The sequence below is a fragment of the Taeniopygia guttata genome, chromosome 20 (assembly GCF_048771995.1).
Source record: "Taeniopygia guttata chromosome 20, bTaeGut7.mat, whole genome shotgun sequence".
In the NCBI taxonomy this organism is placed as follows: Eukaryota; Metazoa; Chordata; class Aves; order Passeriformes; family Estrildidae; genus Taeniopygia; species Taeniopygia guttata.
In genome coordinates this window covers 6,559,985-6,580,787 of record NC_133045.1, presented here as the reverse complement: position 1 = coordinate 6,580,787, position 20,803 = coordinate 6,559,985, and the positions used below count along the sequence as shown (strand labels likewise).

The 20,803-nt window shown below is 44.8% G+C and overlaps 2 protein-coding genes across 4 annotated transcripts in view; one reads left to right on the top strand and one right to left on the bottom strand.

Moving 5' to 3' along the window:
* Nucleotides 1–294: 294 nt before the first annotated feature.
* TOMM34 (translocase of outer mitochondrial membrane 34) lies at nucleotides 295–4,676 on the bottom strand. Its single transcript, XM_030289008.4, has 7 exons — nucleotides 4,505–4,676; nucleotides 4,332–4,431; nucleotides 4,054–4,206; nucleotides 3,299–3,459; nucleotides 2,887–3,031; nucleotides 2,118–2,244; nucleotides 295–1,348 (listed from the first exon to the last, which is right to left on the bottom strand). The coding sequence occupies exons 1-7, from the start codon at nucleotides 4,617–4,619 to the stop codon at nucleotides 1,250–1,252; spliced, it is 900 nt and encodes a 299-aa protein (XP_030144868.4). The 5' UTR covers nucleotides 4,620–4,676; the 3' UTR covers nucleotides 295–1,249.
* The window catches only part of STK4 (serine/threonine kinase 4), a 46,008-nt gene continuing 29,868 nt past the window's right edge, over nucleotides 4,664–20,803 (top strand). For 2 of the 3 annotated variants that reach the window (XM_030289006.4, XM_072917217.1), the window contains exons 1-10: nucleotides 4,664–4,798; nucleotides 7,321–7,401; nucleotides 8,253–8,381; nucleotides 10,258–10,372; nucleotides 10,795–10,959; nucleotides 11,364–11,531; nucleotides 12,086–12,223; nucleotides 12,900–13,028; nucleotides 13,449–13,502; nucleotides 15,325–15,511. In XM_030289006.4, the coding sequence (XP_030144866.1) occupies nucleotides 4,767–4,798; nucleotides 7,321–7,401; nucleotides 8,253–8,381; nucleotides 10,258–10,372; nucleotides 10,795–10,959; nucleotides 11,364–11,531; nucleotides 12,086–12,223; nucleotides 12,900–13,028; nucleotides 13,449–13,502; nucleotides 15,325–15,511 (1,198 nt within the window). In that variant the 5' untranslated portion in view covers nucleotides 4,664–4,766. The remainder of the gene's footprint in view (nucleotides 4,799–7,320; nucleotides 7,402–8,252; nucleotides 8,382–10,257; nucleotides 10,373–10,794; nucleotides 10,960–11,363; nucleotides 11,532–12,085; nucleotides 12,224–12,899; nucleotides 13,029–13,448; nucleotides 13,503–15,324; nucleotides 15,512–20,803) is intronic. The other variant, XM_030289007.4, reaches the window with a different exon arrangement.

The following is a 20,803-nucleotide window of genomic DNA, read 5'->3' as shown; positions in this document are numbered from 1 at the left end:
GCCCGGCATCTTACTAGCTGAGGCAGAGTGCAAGGCTGAGCAATGGTTGGAAACCATGATGCAGAGCTGTGCTCTCCTTGGCATGCCTCTCCCAGCCCCAGTGTCCCTGGAGCTGTAGGCTTTCTGGTTCTCTGAACTCTAATTTTAATGGCAACTATGAGCTGAGGTCACTGTCTGAAAGAGCAAGGCCCCTGTACAGTGCCTGAAATCCTCTGAGAAAGAGAGGAGACAGTATGAAATGATTAATCAAGTGTTCCCCTTCCCCTGTTCCATCCATCACAAAAAACACAGTCCTAGAGTGAAAATAAACATGGCTTTAATGAGAATAGGTTTTAACAGTTCACAAAGTAACTCCAAGTATCTTTTTATCTACTATTTAAAATCAGTGCCAACAATATCAGACCAAGGGAAATTTAAACATGCATTGAAGTAGTAAGCCAGACCTCAGCTGGGGTGTTACTGCATATTTTCCTCCCTGTAACACCCCACAGCAACTGCTCCAAAAGGCACAGAGCTAAAGTGGTTTAAAAAAAGAAAAAAAAACAAGACCAAAAAAAAAAAACATTGCAAAATTCCCAAGCACCCAGAATCTGAAAGAACAGTGCACAGTGTAACAAGGCAGGCTTAACTTGCTGCTGTTTTCTTAAATGTGCAGAATAATTAAAGAAAGCTGCTACTGTAAACATCTGCCCAGCCACACTAAGCAGCAGAACCCAGCTGAGGGCCAGCAGGCATGAAGGGGGAGAGGGAACAAGCTTGGCCCTGTGCAAGTAACTGAGCCCCTGTCACATGAAGGGTATGTGGAGCTCTGCAACTACAGCAGCTCTTGCAGCGACTTTCTTTCAGTAATAGCAGCACAAATGCAGCAAAACTGTCACCTGAATAAGGACTAAAACCCCTCTGTAGCTCTTCAGACAGGAACAGCCACTTCTGTGCATCTTAGCCAACATGTAAAGAGTCCCTGAGGCCAATAGTTAGAGGCAAGTTGACTTCAACCAGGAAAATTAACCTAAGTGCCTCTTGGGGAGGGGCATTAAAACTGTGCATGATCATAGAGCCAGCTGAATAAGTTTGATACAGATTATGTCTTAACAATCATTGTGCTGGTACAGAACCTCTTAGATCTCAGCAGCACTGGAAGAGAGATTTCAACACCAATCCCGCATCAACTGGTCCCTGTATCAACAGCAGAAGGGAGAAAGCTTTTCTCTGCAGTGGAAAAGAAAGCTTTCCTTGTTGCTTGGTTACCCTAGGCTCTGTTCAGTTCTTGCAGTAATCTCAGTGCAGCTGTGTTCTTTGGTTCAGTTTTCAACAAGCTCTTGATGTCGGCAATACTTGATTTATAATCCTAGAAAGAGAATATTTTTTAAGGGGTAGTGCATTAAAAAGGCAGTCTAAGGCAGAACTACTACCCAGCAACAGAGGCAAAGGCAGCACAGTTAAGCCTGTGACTCCCTCTCTGTAACTGCTCAAGCACTGGCATTCATGTAGCTGTTCTAAAACATGTTCAAACTAGGGCTGAGAAGATAATTTCATCACTCAAGTGCCTTCTGAGTCCAACACCAATGCAATAGCTACTCCAGTACTGACTCCAGCACTCCTCATGAGACAAAAAGATAAAGCCCAACACAACACTGGTCTCTGTGGTGACAGGGACAGGATCTGTGGGCATGGCCTGAAGATGTGTCGGGGGTTTGGGTATTAGGAAAAGGTTCTTCACCCAGAGGATGGGTGGGCAGTGGAACAGGCTCCCCAGGGCCATGGTCACAGCAGCAAGCCTGACAGTGTTTGCACAACACTCTCAGGCCCAGGGTGTCATTGCTGGGGCTGGTGCTGTGCAGGGGAGGAGCTGGACTCCAGAGTCCCTGTGGGCCCCTTCCAACTCAGCATTGTCTGTGATTCTCTGAAAAGCAGTTGCCTTCAGCATCTCTAGAAACAGGACCTAATGCTGACAAACTCATGAGATTCAAACAGCAAAGTCTGACTCTCAGCCCTTAAAGGTCTGATGGCAGAGGTTGCCTAGCACAGAAACAAGCCCTTAAGGGTATCTCTGGCTCTGATCATGCATCAACAGCATCTAGTCCTAGCCTAAAGCCCTTCAGAAACTCCTGACTTACCTTCAGTTCTTTGAGTGCTTGAGCACGCCTGTAGAGTGCCTTGACATTCTTAGGATCCAACTTCAGAGCTTCAGTGCAGTCCTGTGCTGCTTCCTTGTATTGCTTCAGGCTCAGGAAACAGAGAGCTCTGCAACACACACACCTGCTCAGAGACCTTTGCCTGAAAGCAGCATCCACTGCCACAACACACAGAGCAGCTGCCAGTGCAGCACAAAGCTGGGCTCCAAAACCATCCTCGTGTCTTATGCCATCTTAATCTTGAGCTCAAGTTTGTTTCATTTACAGGGAGGAAAAAAAAAGGAAATGGTTTTTGCAAAGAAATAAAAAGGAAGATGTTTAGAGCAACCTGCCCTAAAGCCAAAGAACCTGCACTTGCACTTTGAGGATGCAGGTTCCTGCCTCTGCCAGTGCAGCCCCTGCTCTGCTTGCTGCAGCTGCCTTAGAAGTACTTTGAGTGTTTAAGAACAACAGTCTGCAGTGTGAGGTTTGTAAGAGAGCAGAGACCACTCAACATACCTGAGTCCTGTCAGACAAAGCAGTCAAGGGAGAAATCCCCTGGCAGCCCACAGGGGACTGTCTCCAAGGGGTTCTGTACTACCTAATCAAAGAATGTTATACTACAGGGGAGGCTGCACTTGGGATGAACCTGAGGGGGTAGTTTTGTTTTATTCATTAGTTTGGGAGCAAACATTAAACAGTTCTGCCAGGAAGTACCATGGTGGCTTTTATATAGGGCCAAGAAATAGTTAGGCAAAGAGCTGAACAGTACCTGTTGGTGTAAGTTGCACATTCCTTGTTGAGCTTTAAACTCTCACTGTACTTCTCAACTGCTTTTTTATGGTTTCCTTTCTTTACAAATTCATTTCCTTCTTCCTTAAGCATTCTAGCTCTCTCCATGTCAGCAGCAGTCTTGTCTGGAAATGGTGTAAAAGGATACAGAACTCTATAAACCCAACAAGAATATCACAACATCACAGAAAACAAATATCCCCATACCAGAGGCAAAACACAGAGACATCAAAGAAACCAGAATCAACTGAAAAGGCTGTGGCAGAACCAGGCTTGGGTTTCTCCAGGTCTCAGCCCAGGCTGCAAACACACCAAGCAGGTGTGGCAGCTGTCTTGTTCATCACCCTTGGGAGCTGCAGGGCTCTCTGCCCAGCCCCAGGGCTCGTTCCCACCTCGTTCTCCCTGTGGTGCAGTTGCAGGAGGAGTGTCTGCCCCAGGGGCCTGGGCAGAAGGAATGCTCCACCTCGTCTGAGCAGAAACAGGCACTGTGGGGATTGGTGGGAGCTTCTGACGCCAGTTCATGCCATCCTTCTCCAGCAGGGCTTTAGTCATCCTGGAAGAGACAGCTGCCAGTCACCCTGGCTGTTGGCTGGCTGGGCCACGCAGTACCCAGCCACACCACTTTTAACCTGGCTTGTGTATTTAAGAACAGCATCTGTCTGCTGATTTCTTTACATGCATCTCAGCTAGGTTTATTCTACAGACAGGACATTTGCAAAAAGATTATCTTCACACCAGCAGGGCTAAAAATACAACAGGACATGGGCTGGGGCTGTGACTGCTCAGGTGAGCAAGAGACATGTATTTCACTCCTTGGTCTGGCAAGCAGAGAGCACCAGAAAGAGAACAGGACTATAGCAGCCTGTAAACACAGTAAACATAGAGAGGCTTAAAGGATAGGGTAATGAACTTCAGTTCATTATTTCCTTTAAACCATGCACTGAGCAAAGCAAAAACAGTCCCACAGCAATCATTCCCAGACCTCGACCAGCGCCCTGAGAGGAGCTATAGGCACAGGCAGGCAGAGGGAGCATAGCCAGGCCTGGGATTCGGCAGCGGGAATGAGCACGGCTGGAGCAGCAGCACACAGCTGCCGTATTCCCGAGCCTTTGGCTGCTCCCTTCGGTCACCGGGCAGCGTTCCGTACCTGTTGACTCCATCGTGCGCCGCCTGGACGGAGCAGTCCACCTGCAGCGCCGTCTTGTAGTCCACATAGGCCAGCGAGTACCTCTCCATCGCCTCGTACGCCGCTGCCCGCCGCAGGAGGGGCTTGATGCCGAACGGGACGAGCTGGAGCGCGCTGCGGTGAGGGCAGAGCGCCCGCGGCGCCGTGAGCCGGCGCGCCCGGGGCTGCCGCCGCTCCTCCGCCCGCCCGGCCGAGGGGGGAAGCGGCCGAGCGCTCCCTCCGGCCCCGCCGCCGCTCACCTGGTGCAGTCGGCCACGCAGAGGCTGCAGGCGCCGTCCTTGAGGTGGCAGGCGGCGCGGTTGGCCAGCAGCACGCTGCGCTCCTCGGCGCTGGCATCCCCTGCGCGGGCACACGCCATTCAGGCGGGATTCAGAGGGCTGCCCCCGCCCGCCCGCCCCGGGTCGTGCCTTACCTGCGGCTTCCAGCTGCGCCAGCGCCCGGGAGTAGAGCTCGGCGGCCGGGCCGTACTGCCCGCGGCGGAACTCCTCGTTGCCGGCCCGGCGCAGCGCACCGGGGGACGCGGCCATCGCGCCGCCGCCGCCGCGCCCGGGAAGCCGCGCCCCGCCCGCCGCAGCCGGGGCGGGCGCTCCCCGCTGGCATCCGGCGGCGGGCGGAAGCGGCGGAGCGGTGCCATGGAGCAGTGAGGGGCAGACCCGGCTCACCGACACACCGCCATGGAGACGGTGCAGCTGCGGAACCCGCGCCGGTAAGCGCGGAGTGTGTTCCTGCCGGGACCGGGGATGCTCCGGCCCGGGTCACCCCCGCGGGGGCCGGGAGTGGGGCTGCGGGCGCGCCGAGCTCCGGCCCCCTCGGTTCTCCGGGGCGCTGCCCGGAGCCGCGGGGCCGTGGGCAGCAGCCCGAGGCACCGGGCAGCACCGGGCAGCGGCGGCAGGTCCGTGCTGGGCAGCACCGCGCTCGGGGCCGGGAAGCGGCTCAGAGGGAGCCCTGGCGGGGAGGCGCTGCCCGCGCTGCTGCGGGAGCTCCTGCCGGCTGGACGGGCTGTGCTGGCCCGTGCCGGTGCGCTGACAAAGCCCCGGTCACTTCTCCCCTCGCGTCTCTCCTTGGCTGAATTTTGTGCGGGTCTGTGCCCCCGGTGCCGTGTCCGGGCGCGGTGCCCAGCCCGGGCACACCGGCACACCGAGCCCGGACCCTCGGGGTTTCGGGGCGAAACGAAGCCGTGAGTCGCCTATCTCGGGCTGCCAGGCCGGGCCGGGGCCGCGGGGCAGAGCTGGGGACCGGCGGCAGCTTGAATGAAGTGTCAGTGTCAGAATCCTATCAGCGGCTCGCAGCTGGGGCCCGGGAGCGCTTCGGCAGCGAACAAAGGAAGCTGCTGGCGCTGGTCCCCTGTGGCACTGGCCCCCTTGCTTAAACAGTGGTGTATGTTCTGTTAAAAAACAAAACAAGCTTCGTTTCCTTCTATAATTGCTTATATCAGTGTTTACAGAGCAGGTGATTAAGATTAGATCTGAATAATAACAGAGGTGAGATTGGGTTTGTGTTGCTGTTGCACCTGTAAAACATCCAGGAGAACGGCAGAGTGTGCCAGGCAGCAGCGAGTGCACTCGATGGAGCAGGACAATGCAAAGTAATTGGGCTCCTGGTCTGCAGTAGAAATTAGGCTGTTTGCTGCAAGCACTGTAGTTGTCTGGTTGTTGTGTTTGGTATATGAAAAGTGTTTTTTTTTTTTCTTTTATGCTTGTGGAATTTAGGCCTCAACTTAAACAAGAAGGGTCTGCCGCTTGCATCACCACATTTTGGGCTCCTTGGAAATGGTGGCTTATGTGTTTTCTGGTGCATGTGTTACTTGCTTTTCCTCTTTTCCCACACCTTCTTCCCTCTCCATTTTCACAGGGACAAGTAAATTCTGTTTAATGCTTATCTGAGCAGGGAAGCTAGCAGCTACTTTCAGTATTTCACCACTTCCTGAGTCTGCTTCTATATAATGTTTCCTCTGCTTCAGGAAGCCATTGTATGTGCTCCATGCGTGAGCTGCTCCTCCCGTGTGGCTTTTGTGCATAAACATAATAGCCAGGGATCAGTGAATGGTTTTTTTGTTCTATTTCTGAAGAAATTGGGTAAAAAAGTTATATATTTAGTATAAAAATTAGTATTGCTGTAACTGGAGTCCTGATCTTTAGCAGCAGCTGTTAAGAGCTTTCAGGAGTAATTCGCAGTTGCAGGCAGCCACATGTGTTTTACTTTAAACACCAATCAGTGCTAAAAACTCTGAGACTTTTAAGCTTCTGTGTTTAAAAAACTTTAATGAGATGGTTTCAGGAGTTTGGAGGGGGTTTTGTTGGCTATTTTTTGTTTTTGTTTATTGTTGTTTCAGATTTTTTTTAGTTCGTGTGAAGATGAAAGAGCACTTGTTTGTGGGCTGTTGGATACTCTTAGCACGTACAATAAAATACTGTTTTCAGACCTTTTTGTTATGTAGTCCTTAGCTGTTTCAGGAGGTTTGATGAACAGCTCTACAGTGTAGACTCAAACAAATATGATTGAGCTTCTTGTTGCTTTGTGTACGGGATCTCCCTAAAAGGTGTACTAGGGGAAGTGGGCCCACATGAAGAATCACAGCACATGGCAGGTTTTTATTCCTAGAAATTATGTTAGATGACTCTTATTAGCAATACTTTAAGAAGGATGGCATTAAGATCCTGAGAGTCATATACAGTTTGCTTTTTCCTGATAGAATCTTCCTAGTAAGTGTCCAGGCCCATGAAGTTAAGATCTGAAGTTTTGATGATAAAAATGTACAGGTGAGAGTAGTATTGCCTCCTGCCTCCCAACAAATGTATTCCACACATACTCTGATCATCAAGGAAGATGATGTTCCCTTTTTTTTGGTAAATATCCTTCCATTCCAGTATTGATATTCAGCAGATATGTTCAATGGCTTCAAGACTGTGCCATGCTGAGATGTGACCACCAGCATATAGATCCTGAAACTGATTTCTGCCAAGAGGAGCTGTAGATTTGTGTGCCTGCTCACACTCTATGCTTTGTAATTCACAGTCTTTTTGGCTATTGGATGTTAATAATATCCAGTCTCCTCATGAGGTGAAATACTGGGAAAATGAGGTGAAATACAGGGAAATACTTCATAATCAATTTACTTCATGCCAAACCTTTTGTATGTTTAAGTGGTGCTATTTATTCTTCTGTTTCAGCAGAGCCCAATCTGCCATAAAATTAAATGTAATAATTTCTCTCTCTTTACCCATACAGGCAGCTGAAGAAGTTAGACGAAGACAGTTTAACGAAACAGCCTGAAGAAGTATTTGATGTCCTGGAGAAGCTTGGAGAAGGGTATGTGTTGTGTTCCAGTGGGCTCAATGTACATTTTTCTAGGAAAACGCATCTGTGTAATGGAGATGTGTTCAGCAGACTCTGATGTTTCACTTTTGTCATAGTCCTGTTTCTGAAAGGTAGTTACTGACATAATGGCATTGTTTGGTTAATAACAGAATAAAGAATTTGTTTTCCAAGAATGCAATAGCTTAATCCAAATATCAGGTTATGGGTCAGTAGTAGGGAGTTTAAAAGTTTGTGAAATATCCCAGCCAGGAGTTGGCAGAGCTCCCTGGGAATTCAAGAGATTTTGTGGTTCATCCCTGGTACCTCTTGAGGGAGATCTGCCTGGTGGAGTGAACTTGTGACACTGTGCCCTTTGGTGAGGCACAGCAGCATGGGAACACTCCTGCAGTGATATGTTCACTGCCTTAAGCAGTTTGAAAAGACTGAGTTGTAAATCTGCCTGGCTACTGTAAGTAAAGAAGCTGGAAATGAGAGTGGTAATATCTGACAGGAACAAGCAAACCTTTCTGACCAGAGTTGTAGTTCTTACTGATGCTCAGCTTGTACTCCATGCTGGAAAAAAAGAAATGTTAGTTGTTGAATTTGTGTGAAAGGCCATTCCAAAGCCATGGTCAGGGTAATGATGGTGTGCCCTTCCTTCACAGTCTCAGTGTGCTGACTTATTTGTATTACAGTGTTTAGAAGTTAGTGGACTGATTATTTACATTAAAATACAAACTATTTTTAATAAAAGGATAGTTAATATTTTACCTGATGATTACACTCACAAAAAGCAAAACCATAATACTTGCATTTTTAAAATATTACTATATTCAGTATTTGTTGAATGTTTTGTTTTCTAGTTCTTATGGCAGTGTGTTCAAAGCCATCCATAAAGAAACGGGTCAAGTTGTTGCAATTAAACAAGTTCCTGTGGAATCTGACCTGCAAGAAATTATCAAGGAAATATCCATAATGCAACAATGCGATAGGTAAGCATGTGCTGCAAGACCCTTTATTGGGATGCAAGGAAAAGTATCACCCATGACCTGGCATTTAATCAGATAAGAGCCATGACGTTGCCTTACGTGTTTTTTAAAAGGCTGGATTTGTACAGTCAAGTTACCTCGTATCCACTGAGTCACCTCAGCTGACCATTTGGGTAGTGCAGAGGTAAAACAGCAGAAGTGTGCCTTGCAGCAGGAGAGAGCACAGAGCTGAGTAACCCTGCACTTGCTGCCAGCCCAGAGCCAGCCCTGTGAGCAGTCACTGCCTCCTGCCCGGGCGCCGTCACTTCTTGGACAGTGGGAACTTGATTTGTGCAGCACAGGGGTGCTGGCTTCCCAGCAAGGCCTAGAAAACTGTCAGGAGGAGGTTTTTTGTTTCTTTTTTAAAGGGCACGTGGATGAGAGCCGCTAATGCATGACTGCTCTTGCATGTGCACGACCTCTGTCCTTCCCAGTTCTGTTCTGCCTCTGCAGGCTCTGCTGCAGCACAAGGTCCTGTTCTGCCTCTGCAGGCTCTGCTGCAGCACAAGGTCCTGTCCTGCCTCTGCAGGCTCTGCTGCAGCACAAGGTCCTGTTCTGCCTCTGCAGGCTCTGCTGCAGCACAAGCTCTCTGCTGATCTGAGCACCCCAGAACGACCTGCTGGCAGCTCTGTGGGCTGATTGTTGTTCCCCTTTGTGCATGTTTTTATAGGAAGGCGTGCTGCAGTGCCTTAGCCTATCTACTTATGGGTAGGGAAGACCCTCTCAAAGTCCAAGGCTGAAGGTTTAAAATACACTCATTTCTTCTGGTGTTATGAATCTGGCCTTAGGAAACACTACTTTGAAGGACTTCCTGTGTGGAAAGCCATTTAAAATAAATTACATGAGCAGTATAAAAATGTGGTCCCAGTCACTTACTCTATTGCTTTCCACTCTCACTGTAGTTAAATGAAGATGACTTAGGGGCAGGCAGCAGAGAGTACCTTGAAAAGAAATTGTTCCTGAAAAACCTTACTGCATAACTTGAAATGCATTACTACTTTCTCTTAAATTAAATATTAGTACTGTAAGGCCTGAAGTGAGACCTCAGAGTTGTGAACAGCAGAGGGGATGAATCACTGGAGCATCACATTTTCTGTGCAAGCATTAAGGGACAATGTGCAGTGTGACTGACTTGCTAGTTTTAAAGCTTTTTCATTAGAAGATGTTCAGCAGAGAATAGATTAAGCACACTTTGTTCCTTAGCTCCATTCCTATCAAATCAGGGACAGTCTTTCTGTTAGTTTCTGCTTTACCTTTTTCAGAGGACACATGGTTTTTCTGAGGAGTGTACTTTACTAGGTTGTTTGCTTTTTGGGCAGGCAGATAGCTGACTGAGGCTGGGTCTTAGGTTGTGCTGAGATCTTAAAATATATCCTGAACTAAATCAAAGAGACAAGTAGGTTCACGTGGTAGTGGGGGAATGTTTGTCTAAGCATGGTAGCTATTTTCCAGCAAATTGTGGGCTTTATTTATTGTTTCTGTTTGTTTGCAAATGTTCTGTAGCACCTTTACCAGGGGCTGCTGTGGCCTGTTTCCCATTCCTCGTCCTGTCCCAGCACTGACCCTGCTGTAACCTGGTTCAGGGAGCTGAACCAGACCGAGGGCTAATCGCTCCTTGTTTCTGTGGGATTTGTTGGCCAGTTTAGCTCCCTGGAGTGACTTACTGGCAGGTCATATGAGCCCTGCTGTGGGAACAGGCTTGGCAGGACTGGGGAGCCCTGTGCAGAATTCAGGGTGTTCTGGAATACTTCTGATCTGGGGTCTCTGCAGTGTATTGTGCTTATTCAGTGATGCTGGTTACTGATGTTTGACCCTTTGTTTTATCCTTCTTTTTTCCTAGTCCTCATGTGGTGAAATACTACGGCAGCTATTTTAAGAACACAGACCTGTGGATAGTCATGGAATACTGTGGTGCTGGATCTGTGTCTGACATTATTCGGTTACGAAATAAAACTGTACGTCCTTTCTCCTTTGAGTGCGTGGGTGGGAATATGGGTGTCCAGCAGCTCAAGGAAGCTGAGTTGTTAGGGCATAATTCTCAGTGTTCAGTGCCTGACACAGCCATTGGCCCTACGGTGGAGCAGGTTTTGGTGCGTTGGCTTTCCTAAAAACCCAGATTGATTCCAAGTAAGACCCTACTTTGTATTACTTTGTTTATTTCAGGATAAGAATTACTAGCTGAGAAAAGGTTATGGCATATGAAATGTGGTTGTGTGTTTATTTATGCTGGTTGTGATCTAATTCTGCCACATAACGCTGTAAGTCACTAACTCACTCCCCACTGGTATGGCAACCTTTAGTGAAGGCAATTAAGTGGCAATTAGTGAATCTCAGTAAAATACAGACCAAAGCACAATTCCACTCTTCCCTTCTTCAGCTCACAGAGGAGGAAATTGCTACAATAGTGCAATCGACTCTGAAAGGACTGGAGTACCTGCATTTTATGAGGAAAATACACAGGGACATCAAAGCTGGAAATATATTGCTAAATACAGAGGGACATGCTAAGCTTGCTGATTTTGGAGTGGCAGGACAACTTACAGTAAGTAAAACCAGGGTGCCTGTGTACATTTCAGTTTATCTTCTAAATCTATGTGTCTGATGGGATTGTGGAGCTGGACAAATTGCTCATAGCTGGTTTTTAGCACTTTGCATCAACATGAGATGCTAAACCAGCAGCAGATTAAAGCAGATCTTCCTCAGTGGAAGCTGTTACAACTAATTAATGGCTTGTAGTAGCATTTGCTGGTTTTTTTAGGATACTTTTAAGTTCTGTGAGCACATTTTAATTGATCTTTGCAGACTTCTGTATTCTAGTCTTGCTGAGTCTAGTAATCTGCATGCATGCAAGATAATTAGGGTGATAATTAATGCTGATTAATCATGAATGACTGTTTGTGGCTAATACAGTTGCCATTGTCTGGATCTTTATCCTTTTCTCCTCAGGACACCATGGCAAAGCGGAACACAGTCATAGGGACCCCATTTTGGATGGCTCCAGAAGTGATTCAGGAAATTGGGTATAATTGTGTGGCAGACATCTGGTCCCTGGGAATCACTGCAATAGAAATGGCTGAAGGAAAGCCACCATATGCAGATATTCATCCCATGAGGGTAAGGACTATATTGCTGTTTGGAAAATTTTTGTTATCATAGCTGGCTGAATCATATATCAGCATGCAATCTTGCTTTTAACATATAGAACAAGTTGTTTTCTGTCAGTTCTTTGTACTGTTGATTAAATGAAAAACAGGTCTTTGTCAAGAAGAGTCTGCATGGGAATAAAAATAATCACAATCCTCTTCTGTTAAGACATAGCTGATGCTCTGTGTTGGACGTGAAGGATATTTTCAGCTGGATTATACAAATAATTGTTTGGATTTTTTTTTAATGCAAGCACAAATTTTAGAGACTGAAAAATGTCAGAGGCACACTTTTGGGGCACATAATGGCACAGCCAAGTGTGAGCACCTTGTGAAAAAAGTCTGTTTTCCTGCTACTTGATCCTTGTAAGCAGATTTGTGTGTAATGTTGGCACAAACTCCTCAGAGGCAGCACCTTGACAAGTCCACTGTTCTTTAGTACCAGCATGTGTTTGGGTGTATTTATGTTGAATTGTTGGTTTTTTGCTTTGTTGTGGAAATCTGAAATATTCTTCCTGCTTTCAGGCAATTTTCATGATTCCTACCAATCCACCTCCAACATTCCGGAAACCGGAGCTGTGGTCGGACAATTTTACAGACTTTGTGAAGCAGTGTCTCGTGAAGAGCCCGGAGCAGAGAGCCACTGCAACACAGCTGCTGCAGGTCTGCCTTTTCTTAGGAGAGCATGAGCTCTGGGGGAGGCTTGCCCAGGGTAGCCTGTGCTGTGTGGCTCTTGAAGTGTTGGTTTAGTTTCTTGCTGCTCTTGCTCACTACAGATTTTTACTTTTTAGTAACTCATTTTAAAAATCTCACACAGCTTCAACTTCTCAGTTCTTCTCTAAGAACCAGTCTGACTTCAGCTTCCTTTGTCTTCTCTGGGTTATTTTTGTTGTTTTGGCTTTCAGAGTTTGTTGTTGGTTTGCTGGTTTTGTTTGGTTTGGATTTGTTGTTTTACTTTCAAATTCCCACCAACACTGCCAAGAAACTGTCTCTTAAAACACAAAACAGGGCAGGCTAATTGTAAGTGGTTGCTCAGGATGTTCCAGGCATGGTAATGGTCTGTGTAATTGGTTCTTGACAGCTAAGCTAAAGAAAGAAGTAAGTAGAGCTGTGGGTGGTGAATGAGCCCAAGGTCTCACATCAGTTGAGCCCTTGGAGCTTGTTCTTGTTTGGAGGGTGGAAGTTCTCCTTCCTGTGCCAAACAGAAGAACTGGATCTTTATTTTAGTAATGTTTTGAGTTAAACCTTAATTTGATTTGGGGTGGGCCATAGTAAAAGTGTTTTACTGTTCTGTCCTGCTTTGGATGCAGTGCTTATTTGTTTTTAAAATATTTCTCAGCATCCATTTGTTAAAAGTGCCAAAGGAGTATCAATTCTGCGGGACCTGATTAATGAAGCAATGGACATCAAGCTGAAACGCCAAGAGGCACAACAGCGTGAGCTTGATCAAGAGGATGAAGAAAATTCAGTGAGTATTTTATAGCAGCAGTGTGCAAAGTCCAAACTCTTGCTCCTGTCATAAGGCTTAACTGCTTCAGGTTCTTTTTTTGCAATATTTTGTCCAATTACCAGCAGATTTGACTTAGTGCTGGAGTTTTTTATGACTGTCTTCCTGATGCTTGGTCCCTGCTCAAGCTGTATTTGAGTGGGACACGCAGCATGCGTGGGGTACTGTTCACCTTATAGTGTAGCTTAAAGCTGGGCTACAAAGTGCTGTATGCAGAAGACTCGATTCATTTTCCCACTTGGATTATATAATTTATGCAGTAGTGAGAATGTTTTCATTGTAGATTCAGGTCTTAGACTGCTCTCCTCGTATAGAATAATAATATCATCTCTGATGCACTGTGATATAAGTCTGTTGTGTTGTTTTACTATTGTGCTTTAGAACATCCCTTATAGAAACTTTCTTCTACACAAGAGCAACCGACAGAAGCCTGAGGTGAGGGCATGGGAAGTGTTCAGGGCTTGCTGTGAATTTCAGTTTGGCTCTGTGTTTCAGTGGTTACAGCATGTCATTTCGGGAAGCATGTTGAAAGCTGGTTTTTGAGCCTCTGCCTGCTTCAGCCTGAGTAAATGAAATGGGCAACACGAGGCATTGTATGCCAGCCCTGCTCAGGGGTGACACTTGAGCAGCATGGTCCACGGTATCTGTGCTGAACACATCGTGCATCTGGTTTTGCAGTCTAGGACTGGATATTTCTTCAGTGTGGAAGTTACTTTATTGATCATGTTGCCATGATGTCAATTCTACAAGTACTGTCCCTGCCCTGAGTTTTGTCTTTGCTGTCCTTTGTTCATTTCTGACTGATCTGGGGTCACAGTGCTGAGAGGTGATGTCAGTGTGGTGGAGTTGAGTCCTCTCTGTTGGTGTGTGTGTTTTCCTGAAGCTTCTCTACTCCATGTTTGCTAGCAGAAAAGCTTCCCAAACACTTCCCAAGTGATGTGAAAACTTCTGATGTAGTCCTTTGTTAAATGATGTGTAGCTAACAAATTTATTACTTACTCTCACCCACTCAACACCACACAAAATTAATTCTCCTCTATTAACATCTTGTGTAGTTTTCTGCTCTCTTGCTATTGGTTTTGAGGTTGGAAAGTAAAATTCACAGACACTCTTGACACAGCAGGTAAAATGCTGGGAACACCAGAACATGGAGAGGTGACTTCTCTCTTTCCATGACATTGAGCTGGGGTATTACAGCTTGATGTGCAACACCTCTGTGTTTTCCTTCTAACACTAACACAGATCAGTAAGGCCACGGTCACACAGAGAATGTGAACTTCATACTGAGAACAAAACTTGAGCATCTCATCTAAGGTGAGATGCCCAGAAACTCTACTGTAAGGCTGGAAAGGGAATTCTGTTCATGCAATTGGGTAGGTGGTTCACATTTTGAAGAAACCAAATGGATTGTGGAAATCTTGACCCAGTTCTTAATGAAGTCATAGTCAAAATACACATTTAGTGAAGCACACACCACCTGGTGAAACTGCCACCTTTGGCTAACATAACACTGCCAGAAAGTTGTTTTGCCAGAATTGCTTTGAAGAGATTGTGTTTTCCTACAGAATCAATCTCCTAAGCCTTGGCAGCAATAATTCCAACTTTTGTTATTAGTCCCTTTAAGAAAATGGAAAGATAAAAAATAATTTTAATTTAAAAATGTTACCAAACTTTGATAATTTGTTTGAATCCTTTTTAAAGATTTGTAAATGTAGTTAATTTTTTTTCAGTGCTCCTGAAGTTTATAATGAGTAAAACTACCCAAATGTTAGAAATAGGAAAAAAAACAGGATGAGGGTCTGTTCTTTCCATGTGCCACATACTCTCTAGACTTAGACCTGGTGCTGCCAAGTAACCTGGTGACTCCTCAGTGAGTTGTGCCACTGGAGACAGTGGGTTAGGGTCAGCTCTCAGAACTGCCTGCATGAATAGAAACAGTGATGACTAATTGAGTGCTCTGATCCACTCTTACAGACACTTCACCAGCTCAGAAATGAGATACAGTTTGCCCTGGGAAGTTTCTGCTGATTATTTATCAGTTCTCTTACTTATCATGCTGGCATAAAAGTATTCATTAGTTTTCATGGCCTGTTTGGAGATGACAGAGAGAGAACAAAGTGCATAAACCAAACATCGCTTCTGTGTGTCTGTAAAAACCTCTGAATTACTGTGACTTGGCAGTGTCCTTAAATACAGACATTCTTCATGGCACTTCACCAGCATCAGTAAAATCTCTGTTTGTGCCATGTTTGAACAGGAGGAGGATGAGACGGATTCGGGTACCATGGTGAGGGCGAGTGGAGATGAAACTGGCACAATCAGAGCAGTAAACACCATGAGTGATGGAGCCAACACCATGATAGAACACGATGGCACCCTGGAGTCCCAGCTGGGCACAATGGTCATCAACACCGAGGAGGAAGAGGAGGAGGGCACCATGAAAAGTAAGGAAACTTCTCTTATTTCAAGAATATTACTTAAAGCTTCATGTGGACTATCATTTGTATTTCCAACCTGCTTTGATATTTTTGGTTGATTATTGTGCCTTTTGGTTGTAGGGAAGCCAAAACATGTAGGTCAGTGCCCTCTGAGAAACCTTCCATAGGTCCAAGTTTCAAGCCATGCTTTGTATGCTGAAGGGCACAATTTCCACAAGCTTTTGTGTTAATCAAATAAGATCTGATTCTAGCTAGTAATTTTGGGGGTTTTTTTGTGAGTTCTATTTTGCTGGTTTTGTATTTTTCACAGAATGTACAGGGGGACTCTAACAAGAGGTTAATCACAAAATGTGTGTTGCTTTAGATGATCTGGCTGTAACCTGGCCTCTGAAAGCAGTAAGTGTGTTTTAGGAGTGATGCATTCAATGAAGAGACAGATTTATGGAATGAGAAATAGATTGCAGGCTTCATCACAGCAGGACACACAGTGGGAGGGGTTGGCATCTCTCTGGAGTGGTGTGCTGCTCTAGTGTTCCTGCAGTCACTGAGGACAGCCCAGGGGGCTGTGTTGCTGTTTCAGACACTCCACTTGAAATCCATGCTGCCCTAAAACAGCAGAGCTTACTAAAGCCACAAGCCTTGTCAGAGATATAAGATTTAAAATTTTGTGACTTATAGTCTGTGGAAGACCTCACAGCTTGAGCTGGAAAAGGGTTGAAAATGTTTCTTTGATTAAAGAAATGGCAGGGAGAGCCTTCCCAGAAAAGTATGACTACAAGAAAAGGAATCTTTTTCTGAATTACGGATTCTTCATAGAAATCCATTCCCACTGGTTTGTTAACGTCCCAGTCCTGAGGTAGTCAGGGATGACTCAACTGGCCAGCCTGGATGTTTGTTTGCTCAAGGACTGGAGAAAGTGCTGACTGTGGGCTTAGCAGTACTCGAGTATGATCATCACATGCAAGGCTTGTTCTTTTGGCTCTGGCAACGCTTCCAAAGCCTTCCTTGGCCATCTGATATCGAGCCTTTAGCTGTTCTTCACAGGAGTTTGGAAAAATCCTTTCCTCAGGAATTTCTGTGGTGAAAGCTTCTTCCCTGTCAGGGCCCTTTGAAGCTCGTGAAACGATGTTGGGTTTGAGAGGGAGATTTCAGCAGAATCCCTTTAAAGATTTTTCCAAATTTTCATAAACATGATTGAGCACATTAAAACCCAGAGGTGTCAGTCCATGTAACAGCTTGGGGCAGCAAAGACAGTGGTGTGGTGGAACAAGGTTGGTCTAGCAAGGAGATGGATGGAGGCTTAGAGCAGCAAAAACGTCATCCAAAGAAAGGGACATTTCAACAGTACTAAATAAACCTGATGAAGCTGCTGATAGTTTCTCATCATCAGTGTGTATTGTTCCATTTCATGGCTCACAGTATCAGAGGTTTTGCTGTCTGGTGCTCCTGCACTGCCAGCACTAAGTAAAGCACCTCTAGAGTTTTATCTTCGGTGTTTGACACGTGCTTACCTTCTCGGTATCTTTTTAATGCTGCAGTGCTTGTAACTCAAAAGCACCTAGAGCTGTGTGTGGTGTTCAGAGGCTCGAGGAGATGCCTTTGATAACATCTCTTCAGCAAGGACATGCTCAGGTTTTGAGCAGAGTGAGTTAGGAGGATGCAGCGATGCCTTTACCACAGGGCAGCCTCTACCCTCAAGAGGGAGCTCCACAACAAGCTCTGACACCTCCAGATCTCCGTGACTGGAAAGTGGAGTTTTTATTTTAAACCCTTCTTAGACTCCTTATAAACTCCCTGCTGCTCAGCTGCTGCTTGCAAGGTGTTCAGAGCAGGTGTGTGGCAGAGGTGCTGCAGCAGCTCTGGAGGTGGTGGCTGGCACAGGGACCACGTCCATGCCCATGGTTCACACAGGGATGCCCAGTGAGCCTACTCTGCTGCAGGTTATTCTGCATTTTGCCTGCTTGTAGCTTCATTCCAGCAAATCTGATGTTAATGAAAATGATAATTTCATCTTAACACCCTTTTCTCCTCCTTTGGTGGTGTAACTCTGAAATGCTGGCTGCTGCACGGGGCAGTTCCCAGTATGTTTTGGGGATGCAAGGCAGGGTCTCTGAGCAGCTTGCCCTTTGTGAGAATTCCCTGCAGCTCCATTTTTCAGCTTGCCATTTACATATTTATAACATTCAGTTAAATGCATTTAGCCCTAAAGCTCATCAGCCTGCTGCAGAATCCTCTGGAGAAAGTGTTTTTTTGTAATCTTACATATAAATATAATAATGCTGTTTGAGAGCTACTGAGTTTTAAGGAGCTTCATTGAATCATATTTTTAAAGATGCCTATATTTCTTTTTGGCAGTTTGTCTTATGACTCACAATAGAATCTATTTTTAAGTCAATAAAAACCTTCTGGTTTGTTTTTTTACATGGCATTATAGCTTCCCTAGGTGTCCTGGGCTTTTTAACTGCAGGTTTCTGAAGTTGTGTTCCAGCCCTTCTTTCTAATTAAAAAAAATAAATCTCTGTCTTAACTAGTATTTTGTTTGGTTGTATTTCTTTCTAATGTAAAAAGTGTGTAAAATGTTGTATTTCATGAGTTTTATACATAAGATTGTCTTAGAAATCTATAACAAACAACTTCCAATAGCCTTGAAAGTGCAAACAACTTTCAGTAGACTTGATTCTTGCATAAATCAGTTTGTGACTTCTTAGCTCAGAGGAATCTTAAATTCCAGTATTTTACATTGTAGGGGAAGTTTTGTTTTGCAGTCAATTGAGCTGTAATTGTGTTTGCTTAAATTTTTTCATTTGCTTGGCTTTATTCTGGGCACTCAATATAAATAGTCAGGCATCATTAAAAATGTCACTGTGCCATTCTGTTACACATTCTGAAAGCACTCAAGTGATTGCCTGAAACTGCAGATACTAAATTGTGCTGCACACATTTTACTTCTAAATCGATTGCTGAAAGATTTCTTATGGATTGCAGTTAAACTATTCCAGGAAAACTTTAAATGTAGCTGGAGAACTATAGAGGAGCAATGATTTGTAATAACTGACATTTCCATTGTGCTTGAAAGCTGGAATAACTTTTGAGCTGTTAATATGTCTGGAAATGTCCTTTTTAAATTTTTCTATGAGAGACTATATAGTGCTAGTAAACAATGAAGCATTTTTTACTCTTTATGCTTTTACTCTTCCTTTTTCTCATTTACTTGCTGTACTTGTTTAGATAGTGGAATCTTGGCATGAATTTGTCTCTGATTTAAAGAGTGGAACATAATTTTGTAATAATGTTGACTTCTTTGAACACTGCAATACAATCAGATCCAAGTGAAATTGGATCTAGTTTGTCTAGTACTATAGTCTGCCATATTTTCTCTGTTAAAGTACATCTTGCTTGTTTAAGCATGAAATAACTGGTGAATTATATTGGAGAATGCAGAACTGCCAGCAGTACTGTGAGTTGGGCTGTCTGGTGCTCGGGTTGAGATGAATGAGGAATCTGGAGACAGGGGAAGGATTGTGGTGTGGGGTTTTTGTTCATGTGGCACACATTCAGTTCAGTGTCTGCTGCAGAGGTAGCCCAGAAGCTTTAATAACACTGTTGGTTCTACCTTGATAATGTAATGTGCTGGAAAAAATTCTTTAGAGTTTGTAAATGTTCAAAATGAAAAAAAAAAATCCAGGCTTCATTCTTACACAGTTTGAGGTGGCTTGGGTTTTGTTGTGCTTTTACCATGCCCACACTGAGAAGCATGGTTGTGTCATTTAAAAAATGTATTTCCCCTTTTGAGGGGGAATTGGGCTTCATTAGCAAATTAAATGAGCTAAGATGCAAGCTTGGCAATTTCCTATTTGACAAATGATTCAGAGTAAGCTTGTCATCTTGGTGGCTGTGTGAGACATCCAGTGGGTGACACTTAAACCTAAGCCAGAGAAATGTTTCTGCCAAGACTCAGGAAACGTTTTTTTCCCCATGAATTAACCTGAGATTTTTCACATAAAGCCATGACTGTAAAACCTGCAGTGTGAGCAGCAGAATGAGAATGGGTGGCAGAAGGATTATGTGATTGCATTAATATTATAATTGACTAAAGTCTTACTGGTGTATAGCTGAGGTAGCCATAGATGATAATATCATTAGTTGTCCAGAAAAGTGCAGTGGCACGTTATCCAAATTACTCATGCATCTGCCGTGGAGAATAACTCCACGTCTTGTCAGGATTTACATCATGTGTGCGTCAAAGATACTGGCCAAAAGTTCTTATTTTGCCTCTGGTTTTCTCCATGGACAGCAATAGCTCTTTGCAGCAGCTTCCCACTACTTAGTGTTATTAATGTCCAGTGGTGCAGTTCTGTGTTTAAAGCAAATTGATCCATTTAGTCATAATTGAACCATAAAACACTCCCAGCATTATAATGCATTTAAATAACATGCTGCTTATACAAACTCCTACATTGATTAAATTGTTCTCGAACTGTAAGAATCATCCTACTGCCACTCTTGGGGTGTGGAGAATACAAATCTGCACAGAGAAATATTCCTGTTGCTTTCTGACTTTTAATAGCAGCCTTGCTGGCAAGCTTGACATAAGCAGTGGCCAGCAAAATTTGCCTAAGAGTATTAAGCTGCATGAACATGCAGACAGCATTTCTGAGGGATGGGAGGTGTTGTGTGTGCTGGCATTTTGTTGTGGGGTTTTTATTGTGTGTTTTGTTTTTCTTTTTGAACACTGGCCCTAGTAATTGAAATACTGGCTCTGTGCAGGCTGCAGAATGAAGGGAAGTCAATCCAAGATCTAAGGGGGATGCTTGTCTACCTTTGGTTGTCCTGCACATTTGACAAAGCTTCATTGCTAAGACAAAGTTAATTATCTGTTTAGCTTGTCAGAGATACTGAAGTTGGAGAAAGGATGTACATGTTTAACAGAGCTGTTTTTGCTGGTTTTAACAGTTTATTATTGAGCACTCCTGTATTTAGTAGGATGGGGGATAGAAAGTAGGGGATTTTATTTTTTTCTGGGCAGAAGCATTTTTCTTGGAGAAGATGTGATTAACAGGGTCCTGAGCACTGTGCAGGAGGCAGTGTGCTTCAGGAGACTCGGCCAAGAGACAGAACAGTAGTAAATCACTTAGTAAGTACATCTCTGTCCCGTGCACATTTGTGCCTTTGCACATACAGGCAAACTGGAGCTTACCTGTCTCTTCTAAGAATAAACTCACTCCCTACTGGATCAAAATAAATCCTGGAGAAAGCCTTACTCCTAAGCATAAGAATAAGGAAAAGTGTCAACTCTTA